Below are 17,515 nucleotides of genomic sequence, written 5' to 3'. Positions count from 1 at the left end.
CCCCAACATGGCCGCCTTGTCACGTGGTTGCAAACAAAGAATTCTTTGTGTTTGCTTACTGGAGCGGAATGCAGGAAAGGTCTATTAGTGACCAAACCACAGATGGAGGAGACGCGTGTACTAGATATGTCAGATATACAAGTCATTTATACGTTTTAGTTTCAATCTGACTACTTTATCTTTTTATTATAAACTTGCCCGTCTTTTCTTGGTCGGTCTGAAAGGCTCAAGGTACCACAAGAGCTGTTCTTGTTTCAACTCCTCAAATCTCTTTAGAAGCTGAAGTCCTGATTCCGTTGCAAGAATTTGCTTTAAGCATGAAGCAGCAGCGGTTACAACTTGAACACTGTAACCATAATAAAAACGTTATTAAGAGTACTCGTTTGGGTTATCAAGTTAGGTTTCTGGAAAACTGCCCACCTGCCCCTCCCCTAAGCCAAAATTAACAGCCAACATTAACAAGCTGCTGGCGGTTCTTGTCAGTGCAATAGCATGGATTGTCCCACCTGTCTCTAGGTTGAAAACGGCCGAAATCAATATAACTCAGTCCAGTCAGACAATGCCACCAGTAAAATGCCCAGAGGGAAGTTTCTCCAAGCGAATACAGGTTAATAATAGTTAAACTTCCATTCTTCTGACGAAAAAGGAATACGTAAAATAAGGCTATGTTTTCACTACCCCGGAGAGTTCTTCGTGCCGACATGAAAAGCTATCCGGTATAGTATGAACAGCAACGGCACCGAACTGGAACAAGTCGTTCACACACAGCGAATTAACCACTCCAGAAAATACATAACATACCATAATGCTCTTTGTTTGTGACCCCCAAATTTTGCATAAGCATTGTTTTCAGTTTCTCGTGGGAGTTAAAATGGCCCCAAAAAAAAACTAAAAAAAAAATGCTTATGCAGAATTTTGGGTTCACAACAAAGAGCATTATCGCATGTTACGGTGTTTTTTGGAGTGGTCGATATCGTGCCGGAGCGGTTAGCCGAGAGGGTTTGGTGAACTAAATCCCAGTCCTTACTTCTAAATATCAACTTCCGTCTCAGCAGGTTCCAGTCCTCGCTCCTTTTTATTCACTTACGCTATGGCCGAATAACTGTTCTGTGGCACAGAACCTTTTCGCTATGTTACGTTCTACTTTCGAGATCGGCGCGGCGTAGCTTCGCTCCGTTACAGAAATTGCGCCAAAACACGTTTCGTGTGTGTGAACAGAAGCCTATCCGGTAAATGGGTTTCGTGCCGGCGCTGGAGCTACCCCTGCCTCGTACCCAGACGTCTCTCTTTTAATGAAAATGTGCGCGCAAAGGAAGGCGGGAAGGAGACAACGGGCGAGACGGCGCTTCGCCTGCCGTCTGTACCCTTCCAATGGTCTCTTGCAGTTCAGCACCAGTCACTTGTTTGGGGCTCGCCTCTTCCTGAGGAGGAGGCTGAGAGCTATCCAGTATAGTGTGAACATAACCTGACAAGCAACAATTCATTACACCATTTCAGAAAACATATTTTAAAAAAAACACGAGCAAACTATGCAGCATCAAGTATGTAGCAACTAAATGAAAATATCAATATCGGAATAAACACAAATGCCTTACCTTTTGTCTACAAGATAGGAATTTAAAAGGCGCACAATAGTAGAATTTCTTTGACTTATAGAATTGCCAGCTAAGGAATCTGAAAAGAAAAAAACGATAAAACCTTTTGACTGCAGTGGTTTTTGAAATAAGCGTTATTTACCTAAAACTTAAGTAACAGGTCTTTTGCTAGATGGCGTCATTTTAATTAACGTACTAGAATCGTTCAGAATCGTATTTTCTTGCGCAATTAGGGCTATTGATTTTGAGACCTCAGTAGATTGCTAAATTTAAATATGAAAGGAAAATAAAATGGCCTCTTGATTTTGAAGTCAAATGACCTCATCGTGAATGCTTCGGTAGCCAATAGCAACAGGCATGGACAACCCAACGAACCAATCAGAAGTTAAGGCAATGGTCTAGTGAACACATATCCCCAGTAAAATGTATTCGTCCGTAGAACAGCGCTTTACATCTCTTGAACAAATGGCAACTATTTTCAGGTTTTGCAGAAACAAACTTTTGATTCAATGGAAATTTTCAATATTCACAAGAGTACCCTGGCTTATTTTCTCCGTAAGGAGGTCCTGATTTAAAGTGTTAACACAAAAAAAGATCCCACTTCCGAATGGATGGTTTTCCCTGCAAATCCATCAACCAAATAATTGGCCTTCACGTAGAGAATATCAATTAAACTTAACTTTGTCAACTGCATGCATATCAAACAGAAAAAAGCAGGCCAACTGAGCTTCAAATGAGATTTTTCTAGCGTTTCCATTCGTACAAAAATTGAAAAGCGTACCCTATACTGGTATAAGGCCATTATTAGAGGACGCAAACAAATGCACTCTTAATTACCTGTTTCTGCATCTTTACATCTAAGTGAAACAGTTGATAGGTCTACAGCTCCAATTTCTCCCAGGCAGGTTGCCACTTCACACTGCACAGCCTTAGCCTGGTCTTCTTCACACGACTTTAACACAGAACCAAGCTTGATAAGCCCGTGAACAAGGTCAGCAACAGTACTGGATGACGGCTTGCTACTTGCGACTAGAGAGTAGTAAAAACAACAACAAAAATAAAAACATAGGAAACGTCTCTTTCGGGTTTTGTTCTTTTGATAGTTTTTTCTTTTATGTTTCTTATAGCATTGATATTTATTTCTCTTTTTTCGCCTTCCCCCACCTCGAATAGATCTTCTGTTTGAGGGGGAACATTAAACATGAAACTCTATTGTATTATTGAAGTGTTCCTAATACAGTGTGTTGTTGTTTTGTTGTTGTTGAAGTGTCATTGTGGGGAGCAAGGTTGGCGCATTGGTGAGAGAACTCGCCTCCCACCCATGTGACCTGGGTCTCCTTCAATCTGAGAGGTTTCTCCCCTCCCCTCCCCTCCTCTCAATAGCCAACATTTCCAAATTCCAATTCGACCAGAAATGGTAAAGGAAGAACCACTATGTGGATGTGCTACCTCTAAATCGTTATTTATTTTATTTTTTTAACAGGTACCTACTTTACCGTATATCCAGATAATACTCAAGCGTGACCGTTCATCTACAGATTAGATGTGAATATGACAAATACCTTTTATTGTAAGGAACGGGCCCTTTATGTTGGCTATATATAGTCGCGCAACTGATTGCTGCGAACAAACCTAAAGTGAATACGGTTACGGTATTGTTTGGTTCCTCTTAGTAAAACTTCATCACCTCTCGTCCTCTCAACAAGATCCACCAGCTGGTGCTTGTTTTTAATTATTGATGCCTTTAGCAGCCTCAAGCCCTCCAGTCTAGTCTCAGGAGACGAGTGTGAATCCGCGGACAGAAAGTGGGTAATTTCCTGATAACGAAGAGATAAAAAATTCAAGGAAAATCAATCCATAAAGCATAGCATAGGATAGGGTTCCCTCAAGTATCTGAAGGAGAGGAAAGTGAGCATTAACAAGGTAGATTTATAGGCATTCTGAGAACCCACTTGAAACTTGCATAAAGACGGCAAATGATAGGTCTATAGAGGATATTTGAGGCACCTAGGTAAAACACGAACTTGTTCATCCTCCCTATTTTATTGGACAATAAGCAAATAAATGAAAACATGAACATATGAACAAAGTTTCACTATTCAACATTCGTAATTGTTTGAAACAATAATGAAACATCATTAACTGTGCGATGTCCACGTTTGTAAGGATGCTTAGAGTGACGACATAAGTTCAATGATATTACTCAGGCTAGCGGTGATGACGATGCTTATGACGTTGATGATGATGACGATGACGATAATAGGTAAACACAAGTAAGCCACAAGGACGAATATGCGTTTTGTTTTGTCTCTAGATAACTTGAAACCTTTTACCTCAAGTAATGAAGTTCGATCTTCCTTTAACTGCTTATGGGTCTTATTGATTTGTTTGAACTGCATAGTGTCTGGAAATGGATCGAGACACCTAATAGTGTCACGTAAGTCTTTACTTGAGTCCAATATCAAGAAGTTCAGCAATTGAAAAGCCTGTATGAAAATCAACACAGCAATGAGTCACACCTTAAGCTTGCTGTTGCAGTCACTAACCTCGATTTTAATCAATTCTACTCGGACATCGTTTGACAGCATGATGACAACAAGCGTCAGATCACCTAAGAGGATAATGATCAAAAAGGGTACCCTCACCGAAACGCCTACATTGCTGAGGGACAGTTAGACTGCTATACACACTGGGCTCGAAAAACATTGAATTCCACCTTGTCCTTTGGGCAAGCAGCTCTCACATTTTGCTGGCCAGGTGCCAATTCTTGCTAGTCTTGGGTAATGATTTCGTTAAAGGATGACTTGCCTGGACCCTTGCCCATTCCACAAGCTTGCTCTAGTAGACACTATCCTCGATTGTAATCAATTCTATTCTGACATCGTTTGACGGCATGATGACAACAAGCGTTAGATCACCTAAGAGGATACTGATCTCTCACATTTTGCTTCCCCGGGGCCAACTTCTTGTTAGTCTTGGGTAATGATACTGTTAGAAGATGAGTTGCCTGGACCCTTGCGCATTGGGCAAGTGAGCTTTTAACGTTGTTCCTTGCCCACCAAAAAAAACTTTTTTGTCCCGGACTACCGGACTGCTTTTTTTTTTAGTTGTACCAACTACATGCTGATCAAATATGAAACCCACAAAGGTGGGTGTCACTCTGTACTCTGCTCACTCTGGTATCTGAGTGATTCGTTTTGTAAAATAAGACCTGGTGGAGGCTTAACATTCAAGTTAATATGTGCAAATTACCTGTTCTGCTCTCTCTCCTTCACCCAAGGCATATGGAGTTAAGGTGCTTACGATAACATGAAGATGACTGCTTAACTCCTACATTAGACAAAATAGTTTCTTGTAGATAATCAATGATAGATTAACTAAGTCATATTATGTAAAGGTGAACGTACAACGAGAGACCCTCAGATCCCATGGTAAAAACAAGGGTTAAAGGAGCTGTGTAACGCAATTAAAAAAAGAAACAGTGGAAACTACCACCAAATCAAAACGTTAAAACAAGGCATCAGTAACCAACTAATACAAAAAGAGGGCACGGATGGACAAACGTGAAGAAGATTCCACGTGCCCAATGTACCCAAGCCACTGCGCGTTTGGTTCTAGAACCTGTAACCAGGATACAGAAGACCGGTACTGGGAAAACATTTTCGAAAGGAAAGGGAAAGGGACATTTCGGTCCGACTGGTAGGACCAGTCAAAGTGAGCACCTGCAAAGGTGGTCCCAAATATTACGGTCGGCCCGAACACAAATGGTCAGTTCCATCTGACTTCTAAATGAAATTTCCAGAATTTTTGGATGAATGGAAAGTGCGCGTTATGTTGGTCTACAACCCTACTGAAACATGATTTAAAGGAGCTGTGTCACGAAATTCAGCCAAATTAGGAAATTACAAAATGCCCTTTAAATTAAGAGAAACATAAAAATAACCGTTTAAAATTTTAAAGGAAGGTTAAATTAACATAACAGAAACAACAGTTGCCACGGATGGGCAAAACTGAAGAAGATTGAAATGGATTCAAATTAGGGTTTTTGAAAACTGTTCAGCCTAACAGTTTTTCAAAGTTGATCCCTGCTGCTTGCAACTTCAAAAATAATGCTCAGGAGACATATTTGTTTGTCTCGGATCTCTGATTTTGTCATTTTCATGTATTTTCTTTGCTTGCTTTAAGTTCCATAGCGATTGACGGCGAGTAATTGGCAAAATTAAACAAAATGAGCTGGACTGCCGTGACACAGCCTTTTTAAGCCTGGTTTGTGCTCTTGAGTAGTGTGAAAAATATTGAAAAGAACGCGCGTTCATCTTACCTGGCTACAACATTCTACGGCGGCTTTACAGACATAGTAAAGAAGATTGCAACATGGTAGGAACAAGTCACTATCTACGACAAGTTGAATTTCCTGAGTGTGCTGCTTCGGACGTTTTTCAAGTTCTTTCTCCTCGTTGATAATTCTCAGCAAAGAATGGACAACATCTCGAATGAAAAAAGCCCAGTTGTTCCCTAACCCTTGGGCTAAGTCTTTCAGAAGAAGCAACACGAAAAGTCGATACATTGATAAAATTCTTCTCTTTTCGTGGATAAGGTGGGACTCAGCAATGCGAGATGTAAGCGCCAATAAAATTTTCTGAATGCTGTCCTGAGGAAAAAGAGAGGTTGCTATAGGTTTAGAAAAGTTTGGGGTTATATAAATATAAACATTCTCTGGCTGATAAATTTCTCTATTCTCACCATTTATCTGTTGGACAATGTATTGAATATTCTAAGGAGAAGTTACATAACTATCACTTCTGGGAGTTAAAGAGTTAACGTAAAAACAGAAAAGAAAATGTGTTGCCTTACGGCTTTTGCAAAGCTCATCAAAGAAAAAATTGCAATTAATACAAATTTTTACACATTAATAAGTTTAAGTGCCAGGTCGATAGCTTTTACCTCTCAATTTCAACCAGCTTTTTGTGAAGTAAATCGCTACAATGACTGCATTGTCTCGAGCAGAGAAAATAAAATGAATACAAGTACCTTTGAAGTGCAAAGTACCGAGACGATGGACTTGCCTCCAGGATGACAGCTTGTAAGGTAATCAAATGTAGCCTTGAGAGCATGTGACGTGAAAAAGGGAGGATCAGGCTCTGGGTCGGTTTCTCTGTCAGGAGAGTTTGCAATTGTAATTATAAATATCATATTATCCATTCCCTTCAGGGCTTTTGAAATATTTAACAATTATTCCTCGAGCCTGAATGGGCTTTGAGCTCAGAGGCCATGAGGGCTAGAGGAATAATTGTTTTAGCAAAATCCAACCAGTTGGTCAAAAATATCGAGACAAAACAACTTTAGCAAGTTAAAGCAAGACTTTAATCCTCTTTTGCCGCCAAAAATCCGGCGCTTTTCGCTACTAGTGGGCTATAACATATAGCCTAGTAGCAACTCAACCAATCAGAACGCAACACTGATAATAGACCACTAGTTGGACTTTACTAAAATTTAAAACACTGGTTGAGGAACTATAGCCAGACTGCCTAAGGTAAGAATATCTCCTGATGTGAAAGTGAGTTTGAGATGGACCACTAAACCAGGAAAGATTTCTCGCCACCATAATATTTAAAAGTTGTAAAGAGTAAACAGTAGAAAAAGTTATACATTGAAAAGCCTTTCTTGAGGAGTAGCCTAGTTTAAACTTCATACAAATAACTGAAAAAAAAAATTTCATTTAATCCGAGAGAACGAAACAGCATGTTCTCTGGCATTTTGCATACACAATGCATTGTTTGGGTAGCGCTATTAACGTGAAGCGGGTGTTACCACAATAATTTACTAATCCTTGTGATTAAAGGATCTAAGAACAAAACAAAATGATGCACGTTGATACGAAAATTCACATGCGCTGAAGGTAACAAGGTCATCTGTAGAATGAAAGTGAGTGGTATACCTTTACGAAGATATCATGTCCGACCACGGTTAAGATCTTGTCAAACATGGGCCAAACATATTCTGACACTACCCGACGGAACGACTACAGTTATTTGCAGATCTCGTAATAACAAGAGACTTGCAAATTTATTACATTAACATCAGCGAAAAGAAAACTCCTCTTCTGAGTCAATTGTCTAGAAATCCACCCCCGTGATCAACGTTGGTCAAAACGCAGACTCCCACATTTCACCGTGGATTACGTGCACATAGTCAACTGCTTGACTGCTTTAAGTATTAAGAGATACTAACTTGGTAAACTGGGAAAGGTCCGAGCCCTCTGAAGTTGGTTCATACATCCGTAGAAGAAGAGATACTATCTGCTCGTCAAACTTCTTTGCAAATAACTTGTCTACAACCTGCAAAATACACTGCAGTGTTGCTTAACTGTTCTTAAACAGAACCTACGGAATAGCTTAATAAATGAGTAGCAGTGACCTATGACGATCAAAATACGAGATGGAGGGTTTTAAAGTTAAACCTTATAAAACAAGGACCGAGAGCATGTTGAAAGGCTTAAAATCTGCCTACATATAAGGTTATTCCACGTTCAACCATTCAATTTTTTATTCCCCACTAGTAAAAAATTGGAGCTAAAATGCACCCGTGTTTTATGAGGTTTAAGGTTAATAATTAAATTGTATTTTTTTGTTGTTGTTGATTTCTCATTTATATTTATTTTTTAACATTCTCTGATACAAGCCTATATTCAATAGAAAAAAAAAAAACAAATGATTTCATTAAGCTCATCTTTCTGTTGATGGGCTATATTTTAAGCATGCAACAACGTTTATTTTGCGCCAGCGGCATTTGTCCAAATGCCCTTTTAATGATAGCACAAGTGCAAAACATTTTGACTTCTAGTCGCCTCCTACACGTGGTATGTGAGCATTCTGTAGTAAAAGGGATCAAGAAAATCATACAAAACTGTGAAAAGAAAACATCTGGCATATCCAAAAAATGTACCAGACGAAACTGACCTCCTCGGTTAGAATGCTGACAAGAAAATCAGAGCTCTTTCTGGCTTGTGCAATTTTTGCCTGCTCACTTGACTTCATCGCATCTATTCTGCTTTGTTGGGCAAACCACGGCAAATAATAAGCAGTAATATGGCAGAAGCTTTCTCTTACAAACTCCCTGCAGTCGCCGCTTGGGACGAGCTGTTCGGTAAACAGTGCAACTGATTGCTGAGCAGTGTCTGGTCTTGATATGAGACTGGGCAGAATGGATGAATGATGATACCTTCAATATACAACGAACAGACATTGAAATAAGCCTGCTTCAAAAACCAATAGACCTTATTCACGATACCTGCCATCTTTGCACGCGCTTTAGGATTGGTGAGATAAAAGAGTTGTCACGTGGTATTTCAGGGGGAAGGGGAAACAAGTGATAAATTTGCCAATACAAGTAATCATTGTCGAGTTTGTTTATTCTCTCAAAACGAGACGACGATTTGATAGCCAAGCAAAGTGTACAGGTCGAATTACCTGAAGTTTCACGTCAATATTGATTGCTGTGAGGACATGTACGGTCGCTACTGCTTCCAAAACAGTAACAATGATAACTTACACCCATAATTTGCCATTATCGTTTTCAAGATAAAAAGTTCTTCATTTTCTGTTGTCTAGAATAAACAAACACGTCCGCGATTTCTTGCATTGGCAGCTTTTATCACTTGTTTGCCCGTGAGAAACTACGTGACATTGCTTTTACACTATCAGTCCTTTAGCGCAAAAAGCAAATAGCAATAGACTGTGCAAAAGTACTGCTAAAGAGGTTTCGTTTGAATGGTCGCACCACAGCATTTCATCCCAGACTCAAAAGGTAGAACTACATACTAAATAAATAGTACCATGTTAAAGTACTGCTGAAGAGGTTTCATTTGAATGGTAACACCATCGGATTTCATCCACAGACTCAAAAGTTGGAACTACATACTAAATAAATAGTACCTTGTGAAAGTACTGCTGAAGAGGTTTCATGTGAATGGTCACACTATAGGATTTCATCCACAGACTCAAAAGTTAGAACTACATACTAAATAAATAGTACCATGTGAAAGTACTGCTGAAGAGGTTTCGTTTGAATGGTCATACCATACGATTTCGTCCACAGACTTAAAAGTTAGAGCTACATACATGTACAATATAAATTGTACGATGTGAAAGTACTACTGAAGAGATTTCATTTAAATGGTCACACCATACGATTTTGTCCAAAGACACAAAAGTTAGGACCACTTTTCGCGGCTCATCAATCAAATCTGGGAGTGAAAAGGTTTAAGCACGAGCTACCCCAAGGGAAGTTCTAGTAATTTATTACACTTACTGGAAAAAGTCAGCAATTCTTTTGAAGTCTAGACCACTTTTCGCGGCTCATCAATCAAATCTGGGAGTGAAAAGGTTTAAGCACGAGCTACCCCAAGGGAAGTTCTAGTAATTTATTACACTTACTGGAAAAAGTCAGCAATTCTTTTGAAGTCTAGCATCTGACAGGGAAAGTCAGTAATCTTAAAGCCATGTTTTAGCCAGTCATCAATGATAAATTCTAGATGGTTCTTGACATATGCAGCTCTTGATGGGTAACCCAGCTCACAAGCCAGCTGAGCCAGAACCTAACAATAGTTTTAAAAAAATAAAATCTACCTTTTCCAACAGTGGCCGAGCTAAATGGAAAAAAATAATTCATCGTCCCATTAATTAAAAGCTCCACGGAAATACCGTGCACTGCAGTGCAAAACATGATAAGCAAGACATGGCAATACGAGAGCAGAGATGGGGGGGTTCAGTTACGTTCAAGAGGCTTCATCTCGGGGTCATTTTGCAGTGCTTTACTAGTATGAATTTGTATTCACGTTTTGTCCATTCAACACCAGAGTAAGACAAAGCCTGGATATAAGATCATCCGCCTACGTTCTACGTCCTAAGAGATTTCATTTTTTTCGCAGTGATTGAAGAAGCTGCATTTTCACAACATATGAACCACTTCCCTCTGGAATTTAGGGATCGCATCCTGTTAACATCCCAAACTCAAGGGTAAAGAATATTGGGTTTTAAATCTGTTACTAATATACAATAAGTTACCAAATTACCAGAGAGTTTTTGTTTTCGAGTTTTCAGAGCTGTTGCTGGGTCTTTCGCAGGATCTTCATGGGTTCGATCTCTATTTTAGAAACAATTTGGGAGGTGCTGCTTAAAGTCTTGAACACCACAACAACGTACGAAAAGATACCGTTTCAATTGATTTCTACTCTTTACCTTTTTGACCAAATCCTTGTCCAAAAACTGTTCCTTGACTGCTTGGAAGAGCAGAGCAATAGCCCTTTTTTCACAGATAGGACTGACGAGTGCAATTTGTTTGAGGCATGCAAGCATAGAGCTAGATCTGTTAACACCTTCATCTTCTCTTTCCTCTTCACTCAAAGTTTCCTTTATCAAATAAAAAAGTTAAAAAATTTATTCCAGACCCTCTGAATAACGCCAGTTGATGATGGAACGTCCCTTGGTTTTCGCGCAACAATTATCTTTATTGGATATTTGCGTTATGCACATATCGAACAGCATTAGAAGTCATTAACAGGCACTACATGTTGCACAGGAGACCGAAACAGTAGAACAAACAAATAATAATACATTCAAAATAACTCACACTTGTCTATTGAGCGACAATTTCCACAAAATATGTGGACGTGCCACTTTTAAATCGTTAATCAATTATTTTTTTCATATTTATTGATTATTTTAAGGATCTGCTCGAGACTGGGTCGGTGTGGTGTTGATTTGCACCATGGGGCTTTTTATGAAGAAGAAATTTGACTTACTTTTTTGTGTAACCTCGTAATAGCCAATAGAGAGCTTTACATTTGAGGACGACAACGAGCGCGAGTGCCAGATTTAACTTAAATTTTTTGCACGTGTTTTCAAAAAAAGACACCCCGGAAAGCTTCATTTCACTCTTTTTCGCCAAAAAAGTTAGTACGGTTATTTATACTGAAGGAGGTTAAGCCCCATCCCGGTAGCAAAATGATAAAACCTCTTACATTTGATAACTTGTTCCCGCCACTACGACATTCTCGCTGAAACTCGTAGTAGAATGACGACGGCTATCACGTTTTCCCGCCAAAATGACGCTGGTTCACGCGTGAGCAATACTCAGTATTGGGAAAATCTCGTACTCGTAGTAGTCCTCGTCTCAGAATCTAAAGCTCTCAAATGGAAGAAGAGAGAGCATCCTCAGAACAGTCCCATGGTGCAATTTGACACAACACCGACCAGGTTCACGCTCAACCCCAAAATGACCAACAACATTTACTCACGGCCACTGTTTCAGTTAATGACTGAACCAGGATTTGTGCCACACACTCAAACATTTCGTACTGATGGTCACGAGGAGCAGGAACAGCAGAAGCGTTTGTGACATGTCTCACAAAGAGCACTTTAATGGTAGAAGCCATGTATGTTCTTAACAGGTGGCTGGAGTCACCAAGAAGCTTGGGGAATTCCTCGCTCAGGGAGAGAGACGAAGATTCCTTCACAGCTGCAGGGAGAGTAAAAATAGGAACCATAAAACCGGTAAGCAGAGAAATATTGTGATGTTCAACCCTTTTTAAGTCACGTTTGAGATCTTATAGCGAAAAAAAGCCAAACCGAAAAGTCTCGTGTCAGCAACAAAAGGAGTCCCCAAAGACAGACCTTAATTCACCCACAAAATAATATCACGTTCATAGATCACAGTCAACTAGCTTGCTTTCACATCATCAGTCAACTTCATCACCTGCCTCACGAATTACCAATAACCGCGATACCACAAAACGCTGCTCAGCCCACGGACACATTTGCCAAATGTAATGACAGTTAGGGCAAGGTATACTCGTAAACACCAAAGTTACTGCCGTGCTTATCTGTTTCTTCCGCTTTGTAAAGTAATGCTGACTTAATATGAAATCATTCTGTAACACACGTAACAGAGAAGCCTTACCTCCATCCCTATCTTTCTTTACTTGCTTCATACCACACCAATTCTCCTCAGGATCCACCTAAAATAAAGGGTTGCGTTACACCACAAGGGAATGAGCCTAAATCAACTTAATAAACCAATGAATAAGTAAATATTATATATAGATTTAGCCAAGGCCAAAAGCGAAGCACTCGAAGGATGCTTTAGGAAACGTCTTCCTCAATTAATTATACTTTGGCCGTAAGCAGAAAGCAAACCGAATTTTAGCTTTAAAAAAATTGACCTGCGCCCGCGATCAGTTAAAAACGAACAACTGGTCAGCGGATATCTTTAAAATTACATCACTTCCATGAGTTGTATACCTGAGCCCGCGATGCAGTCATGTGACATTGGTCAGAGGATACTCTTTTTTGACAGCTGTCAATTGATCACAACTTGGATGTCCAATACCAAGTGTTACACAGATAGTATTAAAGTGTGCCATTTCGCTTCCGCTAATATGAAGGGGTGGACGTACGTATGGACGTACTCCGTATGAACGATTTCCTCAGAACCAAAATTTCTTGGAAGCATAGATTACCATATTTTCTTACCCATGGTGCTCCGCTGCGCGAGAGCTCCGCTATAACGATTTGGAGGTAGCACATCTTCGTTTACCCGACGCCGGGATTTGAGCCCGGGCCAAATCGGTGGGAGGCGAGTGCTCACACCACTGTGCTATCCCTTGCTTAATATGGCGTAATAAACCAAGTACCTTCAAAAACGTTTCCATGCATTTTGCCATGTGTAACCTTACAATCGGACTGTATTGCGTATCCTTTAAAGTCCTGTAAAAAAGTAAAATCCCAGGTGCTTGATAGTCAGCATGCCCTTTTCACATTACGCATTCTTTGCAAACCTGGAGCACTAGCTATTAAAAGCCTCTCGCCTTTATCTATAAATGTATATTACGCTGAAGCAGCCTGTAAACGCCTTACTAAAATCTATGGCGAGAAGATAATACATGTTCCTTTAAGGAAGAGGCTAAAGCCGTATACTTAAACCCTCTCATCGTAAAATAAATGCAACACGGGTGAAACGTTGAACTAGATTCCACAGAAACCATTTTTAGTTTCGCGGACCATCTCAACCAGGGAAAGAGTGATGAAACAGGTCGCATTCGTCAGTACTGGATAAAGAAAAAATCTGAGTCCCAATCAGCAACTCAACCGAAGAACCTTAACACAAGTAGAGAAATATTAACTTGACCGTCTTAAATGTCTTCAAACATAATCTTACCAAAATGCTTTAAGTATGTGGGCTGCAATCTCCCTTGAAGACTGAAGGTCTGAGTCCAGGTTTGTGTTGTCACTAAGATGGCGGGTTAGCTCCACCAAAAGTTTGAGACCTTGACAACAGACTTTCTGATCCTTTCTATACTTTGACATTGCCTGCCTACACGATAGTGAAAAGTGTTGTCATCAATGATTAATAACAAGCACATGTAAAAACGTAAGACTTTGGCTGATTATTACTAGAGGGTAACATCACTGAAACAAATTGCCTTTCGTCATAAAGCTCGTGAAGTCTTACCAGCACCACCTAAAGGATAGTGACGAGTTTGGTTGCTTTGAGGTCCTGGGAGATTCTAGTGATCCCAGTTACCAGTGGTTCTGCTCTTTATACGAGAGTTGACTGCCACGCCCTTCGGTCACGCCCTTCAGTCTTACAACAATACCAAGCACATTCAAGGGAATAATGGAACTTAGGCACTTGATAAACAAGATGATGTGACTGTGTAAAGGGAACTAATAACGAATTGTCCAGGGTAATGGAACATATTTTGACGAGGAATTTACGTAAAATATTAATAAAACTTAACTTATGGTTTTGGCGATTTTGCCAGACTTATTTACATTACTGCAAAGTGATTCTAAAACTTCTTTCACAATAAGATTGTCGCAATGTCTTCGATGCAGTTGTCCCTTTCGTCAACGGTCGCTACCATTTTTAAAATGTTTGATCTGTTTTTCCAAAATTTTGAAAAAATTTAACTACATACACTGACACTGTCTTTCTTAACTGTTACTTCAATAACAGGTGACCCTAGCCCTTTCCATAAATTTAAATAAAAATCAAACTTGGGCTTCAACGCCGTTCTTTCCAACACTATTCAAAAACGTATTATATGCCTTTTGTAACTTAATCCAGAGAATATGTTACATCTATCACGACTAATGGTGGCATCGACCGTTAAAAATGGTAAAGACCGTTTACGAAAGCGAAATAGACGTCACCGATATCCTGTAAGAACACAGTGAATCAGAAATACAAGAATTAAGGTCATTACCTAAACACGTCCAGAAGGACTTCCAAGAGATGACTTGGAAGAGAGGTATTGCTGGATGCCAAGGCAAAGGATACTGTAAAATACTAAAATGTGGTAGGAGGTTAGAAACTAAATCAGCTTAACTACATGGCCAATACACTTCTTGTCACTAGCTCGAGAATCAAGTGCTACAGAGTTAATGTAACATTTTAAGTGGTAATTGTATTGCGGGACTGTAAAATAATAAAAACCAAACACGATAAGAACATACCAACTTAAGATCTCCATCTTTCGAGATGTTAAATTCCTGCAAAAAAAGGAAGAAACCAGAAATGAGAACTTCAGATGATGTCACTATTTTGACGATCTCATTTTTCCTAAACAGCAAATACAGGGCAAGGTGCTTTCGACAAAGTGACGAGACAAGGAGTTATAAGTACTGGGGTATTAACACAGATAACTTGAAACTAGGGCGCTTTGCACTCAGCCCAAATTTCAGACATTTCGGTTAGAAATTAAAAGGACGAACCATTTCGTTCGGTCTGACCAGAATATTTGTGGACAATTTTGACGGTGGTCTTCTTTGATCGGTCTGCTCATTTTGGTCACTCGGATTGAAATGTCCCTTTCCATTTGACAAAATTGTTGTTCCCAGTACCACTATTTTACATACTGCTAACAAGAACAAACCAAACTTGCACTGGCTTTGGTCAGGTGTATGCAACTGGAATGTATCGCTCCATTGGGCAAGTGGAATTTTCTTGTACCCATCCTATGAGCTGTTCCAGTGCATAAGCACAGTGACTAATTTGTAGAATTCACACTTTCAAGAAACCGTTTTCAGACTGGCTGTTGATGGCAAAGGTACCTCGGTAAAAACATTCCACAGACTCGGTGGAGCGTTTTGAAGCATGGGATTACATGGAAAGTTCCATCGCACAGCAAGCCAGGTGCATACCCCTTCTCAAATTTCCCAAAACGCCGTTTTGGTAGTACATTGCACAAAACAAACCTCTTTACAATTATAACAGTGGCCAGTCTGTCTGCAATCTTTTCCAGACAATGCCTGAGCAGGTAGGTGTTTAGAAGATCCTGCATCATGGCGCTTTTGGTCATTGCAGGAAATAAAATGAGCGCTTTGAAGTCACCGATGCCTCAGGTAATGTGAAATACGATGTTTACATTATGTGGACCTCCCTAGAATCATCTTGGTGACAGACAATTTGTTGACGGCTAAGCGAACGATATTTTCGGCACTGAAAGGTGTGGAGGGGGACGAGTCCCTCCCCCGATTTTGTTTGAGGGGGATATATCACCTTCTCTCCACTGCAACACCTGTACTTTTTGCCAAGAATTTGCACGCCTTATCTGTAAACTGCATTTCACCCTCTAAAATCTTCAGAGTCCATGGAGTGAAAATCTTCCTCTCATAACCAATAGAACCACAAAAATAAGTTAAGTGAAAACATCTAACTTCTTACCTCAGAATTAAAAAAGCTAACAACCTTTTCTTTGATATCATTTGGTTGATGATCAAGAGCTGAAATGCCAACATCTCCTCCATCCTGCATTGACCACTTGCACAGAAACCTTGCACTGCTCTCTCGCAAGGTGGAATAGGCTTAAGACAAGATCCAACATCAATAGATCAATACTGAAACAACTTGGACTTACTAAAAACACTATTCCTAGGTTCCCCACTGTGTCTGACACAGAGAAAAGATGACACAGTACGACGTGAAATTTACTCTGTTTGAGATTTTTGCAAAAGGTCTAAACTCTTCCGTTTTCATTTGCTTTAAATTCCTACCACTTCTTTACTTGTTGTAATGCTGCTTGAAGTTCAGTTGCGCTGACAAATTACTCACCAGATTTTACTCCTTTCTTTTGGGACTGGCTATGTGAGCCAGGGATGGTCACAAGCTCATCACTTGATGACAGATCAGACTCAAAATCATCAAAACCATCTGTTTCATCCATGCTAACCACACTTGTACTCTGGCTGACGAAACTTCTCTCTGTGATATCAAGACGACTAGAATTGACAGACGCACTCTGTGCCAACTAAGGAAAAAAACAAAACCACTACAGCTATATTTTACTTACAATCTATGGTTACTTACAAAATGGTTTGCCGCTAATTAGGTGGTACTCTATATTTTAGGATTCTCTCATTTTAAACCTTACAATTTGTGAAACAAAAAAAGGTACCGCACTTTGTGGCAGTACTCCCAGAAATTGTCTGTCGTGTCTGTCTGTCGTGTTGATGTCGTTCTTAAGACAGCGTTTTGCTTTGGTTAAGTAACAGTCTACAAATTCATAGACGTCAAACTGTAATGTAAGTAATAGACGACAAATTCATAGACGTCGAAATGTTCGAGAAGGGTAATTTCAGATATACAGGACAGGAGTGTTCAATTTATGCACCACTTCACAAAGGCCACGATTTCACAGGAGAGATCAGTTACTACAGAAAATGTACCTCTCCAGTGTAAATGGCAACTATTTCACTCGGCAATGAACATAAGGTGTTCTATGTGTTATGCTTTGGTCAAGTGACAGCCTAAAAAGTTATCTTTATCGAGGTCAAAGTTTTGTGGAAGGGTATTTTGATATATACAGGACAGGAACGAACAATAGACCTTTTTACCGATACAGCAACCATATTGAATTA

General features: G+C 39.8%; 1 protein-coding gene across 1 annotated transcript in view; it reads right to left on the bottom strand.

The window, feature by feature from the left end:
- LOC140930955 (serine-protein kinase ATM-like) overlaps positions 1-17,515 on the bottom strand; it is a 65,500-nt gene that overhangs the window by 25,612 nt on the left and 22,373 nt on the right. The window contains exons 22-41 of the mRNA XM_073380678.1: positions 16,710-16,905; positions 16,323-16,462; positions 15,098-15,148; positions 14,863-14,945; positions 13,812-13,967; positions 13,288-13,360; positions 12,555-12,612; positions 11,893-12,113; positions 10,835-11,005; positions 10,031-10,191; positions 8,555-8,816; positions 7,827-7,933; positions 6,627-6,750; positions 5,917-6,246; positions 4,848-4,925; positions 3,929-4,081; positions 3,283-3,412; positions 2,433-2,624; positions 1,596-1,674; positions 199-346 (exon numbers count right to left, since the gene is read on the bottom strand). Coding sequence (XP_073236779.1) covers positions 199-346; positions 1,596-1,674; positions 2,433-2,624; positions 3,283-3,412; positions 3,929-4,081; positions 4,848-4,925; positions 5,917-6,246; positions 6,627-6,750; positions 7,827-7,933; positions 8,555-8,816; positions 10,031-10,191; positions 10,835-11,005; positions 11,893-12,113; positions 12,555-12,612; positions 13,288-13,360; positions 13,812-13,967; positions 14,863-14,945; positions 15,098-15,148; positions 16,323-16,462; positions 16,710-16,905 — 2,913 coding nt within the window. The remainder of the gene's footprint in view (positions 1-198; positions 347-1,595; positions 1,675-2,432; positions 2,625-3,282; positions 3,413-3,928; positions 4,082-4,847; positions 4,926-5,916; positions 6,247-6,626; positions 6,751-7,826; positions 7,934-8,554; positions 8,817-10,030; positions 10,192-10,834; positions 11,006-11,892; positions 12,114-12,554; positions 12,613-13,287; positions 13,361-13,811; positions 13,968-14,862; positions 14,946-15,097; positions 15,149-16,322; positions 16,463-16,709; positions 16,906-17,515) is intronic.

Source organism: Porites lutea, chromosome 1 (assembly GCF_958299795.1).
Source record: "Porites lutea chromosome 1, jaPorLute2.1, whole genome shotgun sequence".
NCBI lineage: Eukaryota > Metazoa > Cnidaria > Anthozoa > Scleractinia > Poritidae > Porites > Porites lutea.
Note: the sequence above shows the minus strand (reverse complement) of the source record. Positions and strands in the feature narration are given on the sequence as shown.